Source organism: Diuraphis noxia, unplaced genomic scaffold (genome assembly GCF_037042655.1).
Source record: "Diuraphis noxia isolate RWA-SAM2 unplaced genomic scaffold, SU_Dnox_SAM2 contig0004, whole genome shotgun sequence".
Classification (NCBI taxonomy): domain Eukaryota; kingdom Metazoa; phylum Arthropoda; class Insecta; order Hemiptera; family Aphididae; genus Diuraphis; species Diuraphis noxia.
The window spans coordinates 45033896-45049399 of NW_028301714.1; the positions used below are offsets into that span (position 1 = coordinate 45033896).

The 15504-nt window shown below is 33.3% G+C and overlaps 2 protein-coding genes across 4 annotated transcripts in view; one reads left to right on the forward strand and one right to left on the reverse strand.

Moving 5' to 3' along the window:
- Positions 1–15504, reverse strand: part of LOC107163142 (uncharacterized) — a 61648-nt gene that overhangs the window by 31421 nt on the left and 14723 nt on the right. For all 3 annotated transcript variants that reach the window (XR_001506003.2, XM_089225801.1, XM_015510398.2), the window contains exon 2: positions 708–1710. Coding sequence is in view for 2 of the 3 variants with exons in the window: in XM_089225801.1 (XP_089081927.1) it covers positions 708–1671 (964 nt within the window). In the remaining variant the exon portion in view is untranslated. The remainder of the gene's footprint in view (positions 1–707; positions 1711–15504) is intronic.
- LOC149056112 (uncharacterized) lies at positions 11851–15096 on the forward strand. The gene has a single exon (XM_089227016.1). The coding sequence runs from the start codon at positions 11851–11853 to the stop codon at positions 15094–15096; it is 3246 nt and encodes a 1081-aa protein (XP_089083142.1).

Consider the following 15504-nt stretch of genomic DNA (forward strand, 5'->3'; position numbering starts at 1 on the left):
GTCAATAAACTCGTAAATATTAAATTATTACATCGCACAGAATCCGTGTGTCAAAATGTCCGTGTCAACCATCAATCAGTGTTCAGTTGTGCATTTATGGATTACCTGAGTTCTGATGTCGGTAGGTATAAATCGGGAGTCTTACATCGAATGTTTATAAAAAAATAAAATAAAATAAAGAGCATTTCACCAATATTTTATTTACTCTGAAGAGAGTTAAAAGCTTGTATTAAAATACATTTCTCTATAAAAATATTTGTGAATTATTTTTACATATAAAAATTATATATATTTATTATTACCATTTTTGCAAAGCATTAGAACAATATTATTTTATTTATTTTTATTTTTTCAATTTTCAACTTTAACCTAAAATATTATAGAATACGATTATAAAATTGTTATTAATATTTACATAAGCATACAGTAAAAATAAAAATAAAATACTAATTTTAGATATTTTTTTCTTATTATTATTAAATTATTTTATCTCTACATTTAACAAGACAATTATTATGATCATAAATATAGTTTTAGGTGGAAATTATAGGTATTCTTATATAGTATGTATTATATATATTATTACTTATCTTCGTATTTCAATTATAACGTTCAATTTTTAGTTTAATTAGGTAAGATAACTTTCTAATGCCTAATGATAGACTAAATTAGATTAATTTGAAATAAAATCATATTTTATAACTTACCCGGTTCAATTGAATTCCTAGTTGATTTTAACTGCGGATCAAAATGGACACAAGACACTGAGCCTATGCTTCCTCTTGGCGTTCTTCCCAAAGAAGCTGATTCGGCCATGGGTATGCTGCTTCTTGCTGACCGACTCATGTTATACGCACCTTCTGATACTACACTCCCTCTTGGACTTTTCCCAGGGTCTGGTATCAAGCTACCTCTAGGACTCCGGTTGGCATCAGGTGTTACTGCCAAACTACCTCGGGGACTTCGATTTAAATCATAAGCAATACTTCCTCTAGGTGATCGACTAGGGTCCGGTACTAAACTATTTTTTGGACTTCTAGATGGATCTAAGCCAGCAGTACTTGATCTTGAGCTTCTGTTAAAACTCTCCACGTCCAATCGCAGCCCTGACCGTAATTCCGAATAATCATCTTCTGGAACCATACTACCTCTTGGACTTCTAGGGCTTCTCGGATCTGGATGCTCACATGTAAGACTATGCCTAGGACTCCGATTGACATCGACCTCAAGCCTTGAAGGACTAGACCGTGCATATGAGTCTTGTTGTTCGTCAGGTAATAATCGAGGAGGTTTTCGATGATCTGACGGTACCAAACTCGTTCGTGGACTCCTTGACATATTATCCGGAACCAAACTATTTCTAGGACTTTTATCAATGTACTGCAGTACTTTAGTTTCTGACACAAAACTCGGTCGGGGACTTCGTTTGTGCGTATATTCGAAAAACTCCTCTTCCGGCGATACTCTAGTCCTTTGTCGCATTTCGAAGCCATCAGAAGGTGACGTAGCTGCTATACTAGCTCTCCTATGTTGCGGTGACTGCTGCGTCTGTTGCCTTCCTCCTTCCGGAAGTCTTGTTGACTGATTTTCCAAATTAAACGCCACACTGGTTCGACGAGAGTCATTGTTGGCAGCACGCCTCTTCCTTGATGATGGAGATCTCTGAAGCATTGTGGCATTCAAACCATTCACAATAAAATTGTATGTAACCTAATTTAACATAAATAAAAAAATCAAGATTAGTATTCCATCATGGTATAAAAATTAATTTAAATTAATTTAAAGAGGTAGGTAGATCAAATGGTTTCTAATTATTTGTATTAACATTATTTTATTACAAAATTCCCGTGTTTGTAATTATTTTTGTAAAATTAATAATTATTAGTATAAGTTACGTGAAATGCGATTGCTCACCAAATAAGTACAGTACATATTCCTACAATGTAATTATATAAATTATAAATACGCTGTTATAACTTTTAAGTATGACGCTTTATCATGATCAGTTAATAAATTTATCAGGTGTCTAGAATGTTGGTGCTTTTAACCGGTATGATTTTTTTTTTGCATAATAGTTTAATACAATATTTATAATAAGTATAATTATTATTAACATTTTTTTTTCTTTATAAATTTATGGGTATGATAGTAACATTAATAACTTAAATTTAAATATTTACAAAATAAATGAAATTCGTATAATACATATCTGAAATGAACTTTTTTTCATATATAATTATTAATTAGGTACTTACGTAATAAATATTTATTAAAAAAAAATTAGTTTCAACTTTTTAAAATATAAATAAAATGCTTAATATTATATAGGAAATAAATTTGCTACAACTCGTATGTAAGTAGTCGTATTTTCATTCGATTGGATATTATATCAAGTCGGTCCTTTAAATGAGTTTTATTTTTTTCTCATTAGTACCCCTCCTAAGTCCTAAGCGTAAGGAAAACTCGGCATTATAGCATTCCTTTTAATAAAATAGAATTTGTATTTAAGCTCTAAAATGTTAATTAAACTCGATTTCTAACAAATTCTTTTTATAACTTGATTATGTGCAGAATAATTTGTTTTTAAACATCCGTTCTTGATTTTGCTCAAAAGCTAATTTAAGTTTTTTTTTAATGCCCAACAACAGCATCTGAATAGTTTGATGTTCAAGCTAGGAATATATTATATTATTTAATGAGAATTTTTATGGTTAGGTTGTTTCGAACGAATTGAGTATAGGTAGCTATAGTGAAACATTTTAAGTTTTATAAACGATCGTACAATTTAGGCATTATTTTAATGGTTGTTTTTTTCTTTATTGTTGATGAGTGGTGCCTTGCACTCAGGTTATTAACAAAAATCGTACCAAATTCTAGACTATGAATTAAAATAACTAGATAATATAACAAAAATAAATAAATAATCCCGTAGAAATCTATTTCATTAAAATAAAATCGCATCTTTAATGTACTGATAGTATTATGATTCACACAATTTTTAGTTTGTATGTCACACTTATACATATTAATGCAAAGACGTAAGGTTCAATAAAAAACAAACAAAAAAAGTGTGACACTCCCGTCAAAGAAACCTTATAATATTATATTCTGTGACAGTTTGGCATAAACAATCACAAACTGAATTTGTAACTTATAAAAAAATCTCAAATGTATAAATTAAATTATAACATTAAAACATTACTATCTTGATTCTTGGGTCAAAATCAGTGAATTGAAGGAGTTGTTCAACTTTCAGTTTATACACCAACCAAATAGTGATTTCGTGCGCAACCCACAGATTCACATGGATCATGCAAACACAATGTCATAACACTCATATTCAATGGTTTTTTTTTATTTAAAAATTGACATCTTGATAATATATAAAGTTAGATGAAACTTATATCTAGTGTTTAGAGTAGTATTTTGAGGTTTTTGATACAATATTTGATATTGTAATATATTGATATTATTAAAATAAAATCATTTAATAAAAAAGGTAATTAGTACCAACTATTAAATATAATTTTATTGGAAACATTATAGAACAAAATTATGTTAAATATATAAAATAGTTATGGTTTTAGGTTTACCTACCTTAACTAAATTAGTTAAATTATTTATTAATATATACATACACTGACGTTAAAGGTCGTGTATAGTAAAAAAAAGATAGTAGTATAAATATATATAGCTCAAAAAGACTGTCTTACCATATATAAAAATAAGTTGAAGTAAATAGTATATGAAAACAAAAAATAAGTAGGCATGCACCTTAGAAACATAGAAATTAATAGATTCAAACAACAAAGTTAGATTAATCTGAAATGTGTGTAGATAAATATTGTACCATGCATTTGTTGAAGTAAGCAGACACGAGACACTACATAATTATTGCTGGTATTAATTTTATTTATGTTTGTAAGGAGGTCAAAAGTCAAAAGTCCAACATTTTCAATTCATTAATTTTTCATTTTATTATGTCACTCTCCTGCTGTTAAACAAATTGGTATATCATTCAGTTCACCATATTATTGAATACAAGTTACTGGCACTGAATCATCAACATATATAAGGTTAAGTTTAAATATTCGAACAAAAATATCAATATCTTAATACATTTTTAAGGATACTTTTTGATCACACCAAAAATAGTCTAATGCTGGGTCGCATGAATAAATTAATAATCATTAAACATTTTTTGAATCGATAGTTCGTTTAAGATTTGATGAACATGATTTTGTAGTTCACGAGCCACGGATTATGATTGGTCCGTTTAATATTATTGAGTCATTAAATTAATTAATTTTTCATTGAATTTAGCATATTATCTACCATTTACCAATTCTAAATATAATTTTTTAAATAGTAAATACCTGATAAGTATACTACTATGTTTGTTTTAAAAGGTAAAAAATTATAAAAAAATTGGATGTTGGATATTGGTACTTGTCTAGTTTACAACTCACCTCTCAACATTAGCCAGTATATTACATAATTCAAATGATGGTGCAAAAAAAAATTATTTAAAATAAAGTATTTTCATAAATATTAATTTTTTAGGATAAAGATAGTCTCATTAGTCCCATTTAGAATCTTTATAATAAATAATATTACTGTAACTTGCAATGTCATGAAATAGATACATTTTACAATATTTGAATCAAATGGCTAAAATAAATGTATTGCAATAATGACCAATGCTGTGTATGGTAGGTATTTAAATGATTCATATCTATACGAAATTCCTAAAACGTAAAGCTAAATTTACAAACTAAATTGTTTTGACTTAAAAGCTTAATTTTTAAACTAAACATTATACATGACGTAGATAAAATAATTATATACCGTATTTCTGTACCACTTTTTGGTCTAAATTAAAGGCATCTATAAATTGTTGCTGATATGTGTATTATAAAAACCTATAATACAAAATAATATAATTAAGTATATTTGATACTTGTATAACTACCAAAGTTCTAGGTGTCCCTTCATTAATATTATTCAGTATCTAAATGTATGTTTTATTTCCATTTCATTTCACCGATCTTTCCTATTTCCACTACCTCTATCCGATCTCATTCTTGTTTCTGCTACAGACTAGATGATAACGTCGTGTATTCATGTCATACACCAAACACACGCATCTAAATTCAAAACAGGGAGGTAGCAACGCCCCCGTATGGTGATGATGATGATGATGGCAGCCGTCGTAAGAAAATCACGTCAAAACGTTAATTAAAATTACAATACAGGCCACCACCAATGCTAAATTTGACCCCGCTTTATCCCTCGTCTCGTGTTAACCCCATTGTTGATTTAACATTGCTTCCTACATTGATTTCCTGTCAAACAACTATTTTGTTTTCTGATAGGTGTTTAGTGTGCAATTATGGAAATGTTCAGTATTTTTATTGGTACATTAACATTTTAGTTTCGACTCACGAATGACCATCGATCATCAATATGATATTTCTTTTCAATTAGATCAATTGGACAACTAAGAGATCTTTATTTTACTAAGACTAAAAACGTAACAAGTAAAAGAAATAAGTTTAGTAGTTCCAACTGCGTGTTTTAATATTAATTAAATTTAAAATTAATTGACCATCTATTATAAAACTTAAAGGTAAGAAAAAAAATATATCAAATGTATTTTATGAATTTATTTTATTGGTATTTTAATTTTAAAGTCAAATATGAATAAGTACGACGACACATATCAAAATTTAAAAATGGCCTAATCTAACAGAAAAATTAAAATATCATAAAAAGGAATAAAGTTCAAACCTCTAAGGTTTATGATTCATAAGAGATCAATTAATTTGAATATTTAATTTTATTAGTATACGGTAACGGTATACCAATATAATGCACAATGCTCACGATATCTTAAAAAATACATCATATGAGCTGAACAAATGTTATATTTAGTGACTATCATTATGGTAATATAACATTCTAAATACATTGTTAATATAATATATAGATCATATTTAAATTTCAATCCATATCAAGTTTCATCTCAATTATTTTATAATTAATATTTATAAGATTTTGAGTACGAAAATAAAATAGGTACTCTATGTAAATTAAAATTATTCTCGGGAACTAATTAAAAGCTATATAATTATAAATATCTACATTCCATGAAATAAATTAAATAACTATTGGAAGTTAAAATATAAGTATCTATTCAAAATTACGTTGGGTTCTATTACTGAATGGAATCCCTCTTCATACCATATCAACATGTAAATAAAATGTACTGTATTATCATACTATTTTTCTATTAAACTCACAGAGTATAGATTGTTAATTTCTTAATAAAATAAAATAAAAGTATTATTCATATTAACAATGTATGAATAAATGATTTAATTTAAATGTGCATTATTAAAGTTATAATATTTATGACGTAAACAAATTTATTTAATACCTTTTAGCTAGTATACTAACCAAAGTATATCTTGTACCACTTTCTAATAATAATTTAACAGTCATCGTATTTTTTTCAATAACATTTTAAATAGTTACCAAAGGTACCAAACCTAGATTTCGTTTAATTAATCACGTTTAAACTAAAATCCTAAAACCAACCATTGAAGAGGTTTCTCAATAGTATGTACTACTGTACAAACTTAACTGCTAGATTCTTACAGCCACAAATATAGACAATAATTATTGAAAAATATACTAAATATTTAAAATTCAGTGACTCTCAAAGTATTTTCAATAATAATGGATGTTTGCAAAAATGTGGTACCAATATACAATATTGCAACTAAAATCTAAAAAAAAATTAACAGCATCGAAAGTAAACAAACTATAATCAACCTCACAATAATGTGGATACTTGCCACCTGGACAGATATCTTTAAGCTGACAAATTGCTTAAATTAATCACAACTAATAATGATATGTATTTTATAAATCACCTTATAATTACATAAAAATATTTTTAAGCTGAATTTTAGGTAAATTACCACATTTATTAAGAATAAAATACATGAAATAAAGTTAAATTTAAATTACTATCACTAAATGAGAAAGTCTGAATTCAAATTTAAAAAAAAAAATGTATTAAATTGACTACGCACGAGCTACACTAGTTATCAAGACTTTCTTATTGCAAAGAAAGAAGACCCAATTAGAACTACAACCACAATATGTGAATCCTTTGGGTTTGGGTTAATAGTAAGTGCAAAGCATTTTAACCGAATCCCATAAATCCTATTATAATCTATACATTTTTAAATTCAAAAACACCACTTAAATTCTCACATGAAATAGAATCAGAGGTCATCCTCAAATTGTTAATTTTTATAAAATAAATCAATCTGTTTGACAAAATTTAAAAATACATTTAAATTAAAAGTGTAAAAAATGGTTATTTAGTAGCCCAAGTTTTAAATTGATTATAATTATAAGGTTAGGTAAAATAAAAAAAAAATGTATGCTAATAAATATTCAATTATTAAATTTATCAGTTGTTTTATACGAATACAGATACCTTTTAATTAATATTATTAAGCTCCTTTTCTTAAAAATGTATATACTCATGCCTGTTATCTATGAAAAATATATGACAGACTTTTAATTGAAGTCATTAAATGTTTTTGACAGTTAATTCAACAATCAAACATGAAACAATATAAAATATTGTATTAATATTTCATGGGAATATAAATTATAACTTTCATTTTTATAAATATTAATCATGTACAAAAATATATTATATATAATATATATACCTACATATTTCACATTTTATAGTCAGGAATATTTTGTTTATATAATAGTCATAAATATGAATGACTGAGGGGATTTCGTTTATTCAAATCTTTGATAAAATATCTACAATTTAAAAAATGAAAATTTTAGTATTTTATATATTTAAGTAGGCCATTAATTTTTATAATAATGATAAATTCCTATGACCATGCTTTAGTAGATTTATTATGGATTTTCAATATATTTTCAAGATTAAAATTCATCAAACCTAAATCTCACTATTTTTTTGTGCTAATTCACTAGCTTTTTGCCTGTTCTACGTAATTATTTTTACTTACACTAATCCCCTAAAAAGCAAATAATACGTACTAATTAACTATCTTACATCCAATCTTAACTCATTTTGAAATATTGAGTTTGGTTTTTTTAAATTTTGATGTTTTTATAGTTGTTTAGTTTTATTACATAATACAATGTATAGTCTTATCCCCTAAATTTCATTCCTCGTAGTTGATTACTTCACCATTCTCTTGTATAGCTAATAAGTCATCCTTAACAATTATGGCTCTTTCATGCAAATTCGACGTATTATATTTTGAGTACTTAAGGATTTTAATAGTATTGGACATAACTAATCCTAACTTATTTTTTTTATTATAAAAAAAATGTACAATATAGGTACACAAGTAAATAAATAAGTAAATGAGATGATAGTTACAAGACGTGAAAACTTGAGGGAAGGGAGCACCTAGTTACGCTACTTCCAATTTAAACTAAACAAGGTAACTTTATAAATATAAAGTAAATACTAGGCATTATTTAATAAATCACGAGGCCATTTGCGTTTGAGACAACGAAGGGGGTTGTCAGGGAATGTACAAGAAGAGAGTTTAGATATGAGTTCAACTTCTAAAGTAGTAAGTTGCAACAATCAATATAAACTAGTGATAGATGATTTCTTCCCAATTCTATTTATTTTTTACAAATTATAATAAGCACTTGTTAACAAATAAATGAGAATATAAAAAAATATGGAATATACAATTCATAAAGTCAAACTTGTATTTAATATTATTATTTATATTTTTACGTGAAAATGTTTAGCTTCGGATGATTATATTATATAAATTCATTTTTACACTAAAATACTAAATATACATAAGCATTGTATAAACGATTATCATAACTAAGTAATAAATATAGTTTTTTTAACCAATAAAAAACATAAAACAATATATAAATTCAAGCATATTTAACTATTTTCGAAACTTTCAACCAAGAAACTACTCATTTAAATTTCGAAATAGTTACATCTTATTTTTTAAAAAATTATCCACTAAATAATTTACACTAAAAGAGTGGAAAGGGGGTTCTCATTTGAAAAACAAAAGTTTGTATACCAACGGGACACTCCTTAAGTAGTAAAAAAATTCAAGAATTTGAAAAAATTATCCTTGATAATATTTAAAATTTCCATAAATCCGAATTTAAATGAATTAATCTAAATATATTATAATTATTAAGATTAATAAATGATTATATTAAGAATAAATGGAGGTTATTATGTATACTGTATAATGGAATATTTAAAAAGCATAGTAGGTATTTTATAAAATAGGATTGACAAAGGTTATTATGGTAATATCATGGTAATATTAAATAATGTTATATTACAAATATCAATTGCAATTTTAAATTAACATTGAAATTTTTATTTTATTAAATATATATATTACATAGATAATTCCATTACTTTTAGATAAATACATAAGATAGTCGGAATATTGATTATAAATTTATAACAATAAATTAAGTAAGTACCTAAATCTTAAATAAAAATACTCGTGATTCAATCTCAATATTTACTATTTTGCAAAACTTGCAACTATATTAATTTTAAACCGAGAAAATTATTTTAAAAAGTACTTTCATTATTTTAAAGAAAGAAATATTTTGATAGTAAAGATAATAATAATAAAGCACCTACCTCAAAATCTCTTTACAAAATCGCTTTACCCCTACGTGTTTTTTTCGTTCAATATAAATATTACTGAAACATATTTTTATCACCTAACTAAATCATTTGACAAGTCCATTCAAGCGTTTTTTGACAATCAGTTGTGTAAAATAAATAAATGTTTACATAAGACGTTATAAATCAATGTTTTTATTTTATTTCAGACTTTTAAAGGAGATAGTATCTTTGAATAAAACATATGGATCCAAGATATAGAATTTGTTGGAACAGAAACATGTGACGAGTCTTCCACCCTTACATGCATCACCTTCACCCACCATAACTTACATAAATAATGATGGTGAAAACTTAAATATAAAGTGCACTACCTAACACTGTATTATTCATTCTATTAATGTTTGAGCCGCAATTTCGTGCCCGACGATTTGCACCGACGGCAATACAGAGTCCAGAGTCCAGCCAGATTACTACAGGTTTTGACGATCTTTATCAACTATCGTCGTCGTAATCGCAGCTTGGACGGTCGCGGCGCGTAATAATATACGCACCAGCCAGTCTACGAGAAACTTCTCGTCTCGCCTCTCGCGACCGGTGCGTGCTGTGTTGTGTTGTGGTGCACGAGTGCCTACGCCGGTCTGTTCTACGCGTCGTCCTGTTCGGACGGATTTTGGCGTCTTCGATCGTCGTGGGTGCGCCATTACGGGTTCGTTGTCGGTGTGTCGGTGACTTGTCCGTTACCTCCATTGTTTTGGGCCCTCTTGTGACGGGCGTAAGTGTCGGCGCTGATCGCGCGGCCGTTCGGTGTTCGCGTAACCACATTAATTGTGCAAATTGACGACACCGTCGTGTGTCATTACGTCGTGTGTCGGTTTTGGCGGCGTGAACGCCCGTTCCGTACCACATTGTTTGTGGGGAACCCACTACCGCAACCGAACTATTGTTTCGATTGTCAGGTGCGGGTTGCCATGTTGTTTTGCTGACGCGGACGAGCGTCGGGTGGTTAACGCGGGATTCCCCGTTGAAGTTTGGAGGGCCCGTCGTTTCACGTCGCCGTCGTGGGAACATTGTAGTATTCGTGTCAAACGGTTCCAGGAGGCAGCACTGCAGTCCATGCCAGTGACCGTCCAGTCCACTTCATCGTCTTACCGGGTGATCGACTATTATCATTTCCATTATCATTTCTACTATCAATTTATATTATCGTATTTTAATTATTGTTTTGTTTACATATTGATCGATTGATCATATTATTTATTATAATATTATTTATTTGTGTTATATATTATTACCAATTTTGGGCGCCCGCATTTATCATTGTATTTTATAGGTATTCATATATTGTCCAATAGATTCACATTATTATACTATACATTTGCGTTATATTATGTTTCGTATTTTGGTCACCCACCTCGAGACTAGTGATGCGAGTCAGAGTAGTTGACTACATAATTCGTATGAATTATTCTGGCGCAACATTTGGTAGCAGAGCGTGGTTTCTTTATTTATTTAATTAGCGTTCTGGTTTCGAGTATTCAATCAACGAGTGACCCTTTCTGTTATTCACAATTCAGCGATTACTGCTAACTATAATTTCGATTTCAAATAATTTATTCAAGTCGACATTAGTGTCGCATTCGTCATTTCAAATTATTGTTTGTCTAATTAATATTTATTATTATTCTCTGGGTTTATTATTATTAATTTTGTGTATTTATATATAACAGCGCGCATTTCAATAGGTTATACCTGGATCGTGATAGGTACCTAATTTGTCCCGTTAGTTATTGTCTCCTTGTCTTCGGTCGATTGTTGCCAATTTTCTCCGTTGATTTCGCGTCATATTCAGACAACAGTCAACATGGTCGAGACAGCAGAAGATAAAGATCGTCAAAACCTGTAGTAATCTGGCTGGACTCTGGACTCTGTATTGCCGTCGGTGCAAATCGTCGGGCACGAAATTGCGGCTCAAACATCCTCCCCCCCATGGGAGGCTCAGGCTCCCATAGAAATCGAACGGATGGATTCTGATCGGGCCGGTGCTCCAAACTTATGTCGAGTGTCACGCATCGCTCCCTGTGTCATTAACCGTCTCAATTCAAGATTTAATCGAGAATTTTTGGCGTGCTGAGGAACCCGCGATGCCGCCGCCTTCGTTCACGGATGATGGCCGTTGTGAAGAAGTATTTGTAGCGGAACACAAGCGACTGCCGTCTGGACGATTCGCCGTGCCATTACCGACGCGCACAGCCTTGTCTTCGCTAAGTTTTCCAGGTTCCCGTGAACACGCGATCAAACGCTTTGAAAATCTCGAGAAACGACTGTCGAAGGACTCCAAACTACGAGAGTTATATTCCAATTTCATGTCCGAATACTTATCACTAGGTCATATGTCGGTGGCAAAAACACCCGGGACATACTTCATACCGCACCACGCCGTATATCGACCTGCAGATGGCGACAACAAGATCCGCGTCGTATTTGACGCGTCTGCGAAGGGATCTCGAAGTTTGTCATTAAACGAATGTCTATTGCAGGGCCCCAAATTACAACAAGACATCGTCGATGTACTGACCCGTTTTCGTGTACCAAAGATAGTTTTTACGGCAGATATATGTAAAATGTACCGCCAAATATTGGTCCTACCGGAGTACCGTACACTCCAGCACGTGTTTTGGCGGTCGTCTCCGTTCGAAAAACTCGTTGAGTATGAACTTGATACAGTGACATACGGGACAAACTGTGCCCCATTTCTAGCACTTCGCGTCCTTAAGGCAATCGCCGTTAATGATTGCACTGATTATGACGACGTTCGTGACGCGTTGCTAAACCAGACATACGTCGATGATGTGTGTGCTGGCGCTGATTCCACTACCGATGTTTTAAAATTCCAATCCAGCCTAATTTCAATTCTGAATCGCGCGGGGCTAGAATTAAAAAAATGGTCCAGTAACGAACCCGACGTGTTAACCGCCGTGCCTGCCGACCATTGTGTAAATTATCCACATTCGTTTGACGCCGCAGATGACAGCGGTATAAAAGTACTCGGCCTTCAGTGGCATCCGACCAACGATTCGTTTTCGTGTGCCCTTCGTCCTAATTTGTTGCCGATCATTTGCACGAAAAGAGGATTGCTGTCCATGATCGCGAGGATTTACGATCCTTTAGGACTGTTTGCACCCGCAATCTTTCACGGGAAATGCATTATGCAGCGCACATGGTCGGCGAAGGCATCATGGGATGACCCCCTTCCGGATGACATCTCGCGGGATTGGGAATCGTTTGTATCAGACCTGCCATCCCTTAACGACCTGAAGGTACCTCGTCATTTCAATTCCCGTCGTGGATCGCCGTGTCAACTATTGGGATTTTGCGATGCCTCACAGCACGGTTACGCTGCAGTTTTATACATAAAGATGTTAGAGCATGATTCTGATTCTAGCAACATTTTTCTCGTCGGGACAAAAACGAAGCTGGCGCCGATAAAACCCTTGTCGATTCCGCGGTTGGAGCTGAACGCCGCGTTATTGCTATCTCGATGGATGAGTCGAATACGGGCAACCCTTAAATCGTATTTAAACATCGTCGATTTGTACGCATGGAGTGATTCAGCCATCGTATTGTCTTGGTTGAAAAATCCACATACGTCGTTTAAGGTATACGTTTCCAATCGCGTCCATCAAATCATTACTCTAATGCCTGACTGTCGATGGCTCCACATAAAGTCGGAAGAAAACCCCGCAGATTGTGCCTCGCGCGGCGTCTTACCTTCGGTGTTATCTAGTCTATCGCTATATTGGCAAGGTCCTCGGTTCCTCCACGATGACGCGGCGAGCTGGGACTTGACTGTACCGTCGATCCCGATACCCGAACTACCTGAGACGCGGCCTGTAGCTCTAGTGCTCAGCACTGAACAGCCATCAGAATGGTATGACAGTTTCTCATCATATGACCGGCTGGTCCGCGTAGTTGCCTACATTTATCGTTTTCTTCAAGCATGTAAGAAACACCCTCGGCCTGCCATTGGGGCACTACAGCGCACCGAACTCGAGGACTCCATCAGCAAGCTGGTCATCATGTCTCAACGATGTTTCTATAAAACTTTAGCACACGAACTATTGACGTCAGCACGTGTGTCATCGAAACACCTATCACGACTACGTCCGTTCCTAGACCCATCTGGGGTGATTCGCGTTGGTGGGCGATTGCGCCATTCACATTTAAATTATGGTAGTAAACACCCCATGTTATTAGCGAAACAATCGCATTTGTCGTTGTTAATATGCCGCCGATGGCATAAAATTACGTGTCATGCTGGTCCGCGAATAATGACGGCCCTTATATCGCGTGATTTCTGGATTGTGTCAATCAAATCTGTGTTACACACCGTCACACGCGCATGTCCGGTCTGCGTGCGTTTTGATGCGAAACCGCCGCAACCTATAATGGCAGATTTGCCAGCCGCACGAGTTCAGCAAAGTAGGCCGTTCGCGAGGGTAGGGGTTGATTACGCCGGCCCACTTCAAATGCGTGAAGTGCAACTTCGAAAATCTCGAGTATATAAAGTGTGGATCGCCGTCTTTGTATGTTTGTCGGTTAAAGCTGTCCATTTAGAAGTGGTTACAGGGCTGTCCACTGAAGCATTCCTTGCCGCCTTTGACCGGTTTGTTGCGCGACGAGGCTTACCGTCAGAAATATTTTCGGACTGCGGCACGAACTTTGTTGGCGCGGACAAGCAACTTCAGTTACTGATCAACAGTCCAGACGGTCAACGCACCATTTCTCAAGCGCGCACATCGTGTCAATGGCATTTTAACCCCCCAAGTGCACCGCATTTCGGTGGCCTATGGGAGGCAGCGGTCCGGTCAACGAAACGATTGTTGATCCGTACCATGGGTACCCATGTACTCACGTACGAGGAATTCACTACCTTACTTACGCGTGTTGAGGCAGTACTCAATTCGAGACCATTGACCCCATTAACCACGGACCCCGCTGACCTTGAATATTTGTCTCCTGGACATTTCCTAATCGGGCAACCGTTGTTGGCTGTACCTCCCCGAGTATCGTTTGAGTCACGCGTCAGTTTAACTCAACGTTGGAAGCTTCTTGACCAATGCCATCAGGCATTCTGGCGACGTTGGTCAACCGAATATCTGACGTCGCTTCAAGGGAGATCGAAATGGACTACTGAAGCACCCAACGTCAAGGTCAACGACATGGTAGTTATAATCGATAACCAATCTCCACCACTGGAATGGCGTCTCGGACGTATCCTTGAACTGTTACCTGGCAACGACGGTGTTGTACGTGTCGTACGGGTGTTGACGTGCAACGGCCATATCACTCGACCGGTGGCTAAAGTAGTGGTATTACCCACCCACTAGCGTTTCGAATTCTTAACAACCTCACAAAATTGATCGTTGATTGAATGCTTATCCCCAAAACATAGCTTCCAGTTCTAATTTTTATATATTCTCAAATAAACTACCACTTATCAATTATTTAATCACTAGCTACTCTGACTTCATATCTAATGTGTGGGCACCATATGTGTCATTGGTTTTAACATTTATGTATCTTCATTCGATTATTGTGTATTATTTGTAATTTTATATTCAACATGTTCCTTTTCCTTTTGTAAAATGAAATGATAATTAGTATCACTCCGGTCATGCATCATCTCAAGACGTCGCTGCAGCCCATTCAATCCAATCCGTTCGATTTCTATGGGAGCCTGAGCCTCCCATGGGGGGGAGGATGTTTGAGCCGCAATTTCGTGCCCGACGATTTGC

What these genes read in the sequence shown, in the direction of transcription:
- LOC149056112 (XM_089227016.1), top strand. Translation starts at nt 11,851, where the DNA reads ATGCCGCCGCCTTCGTTCACGGATGATGGCCGTTGTGAAGAAGTATTT.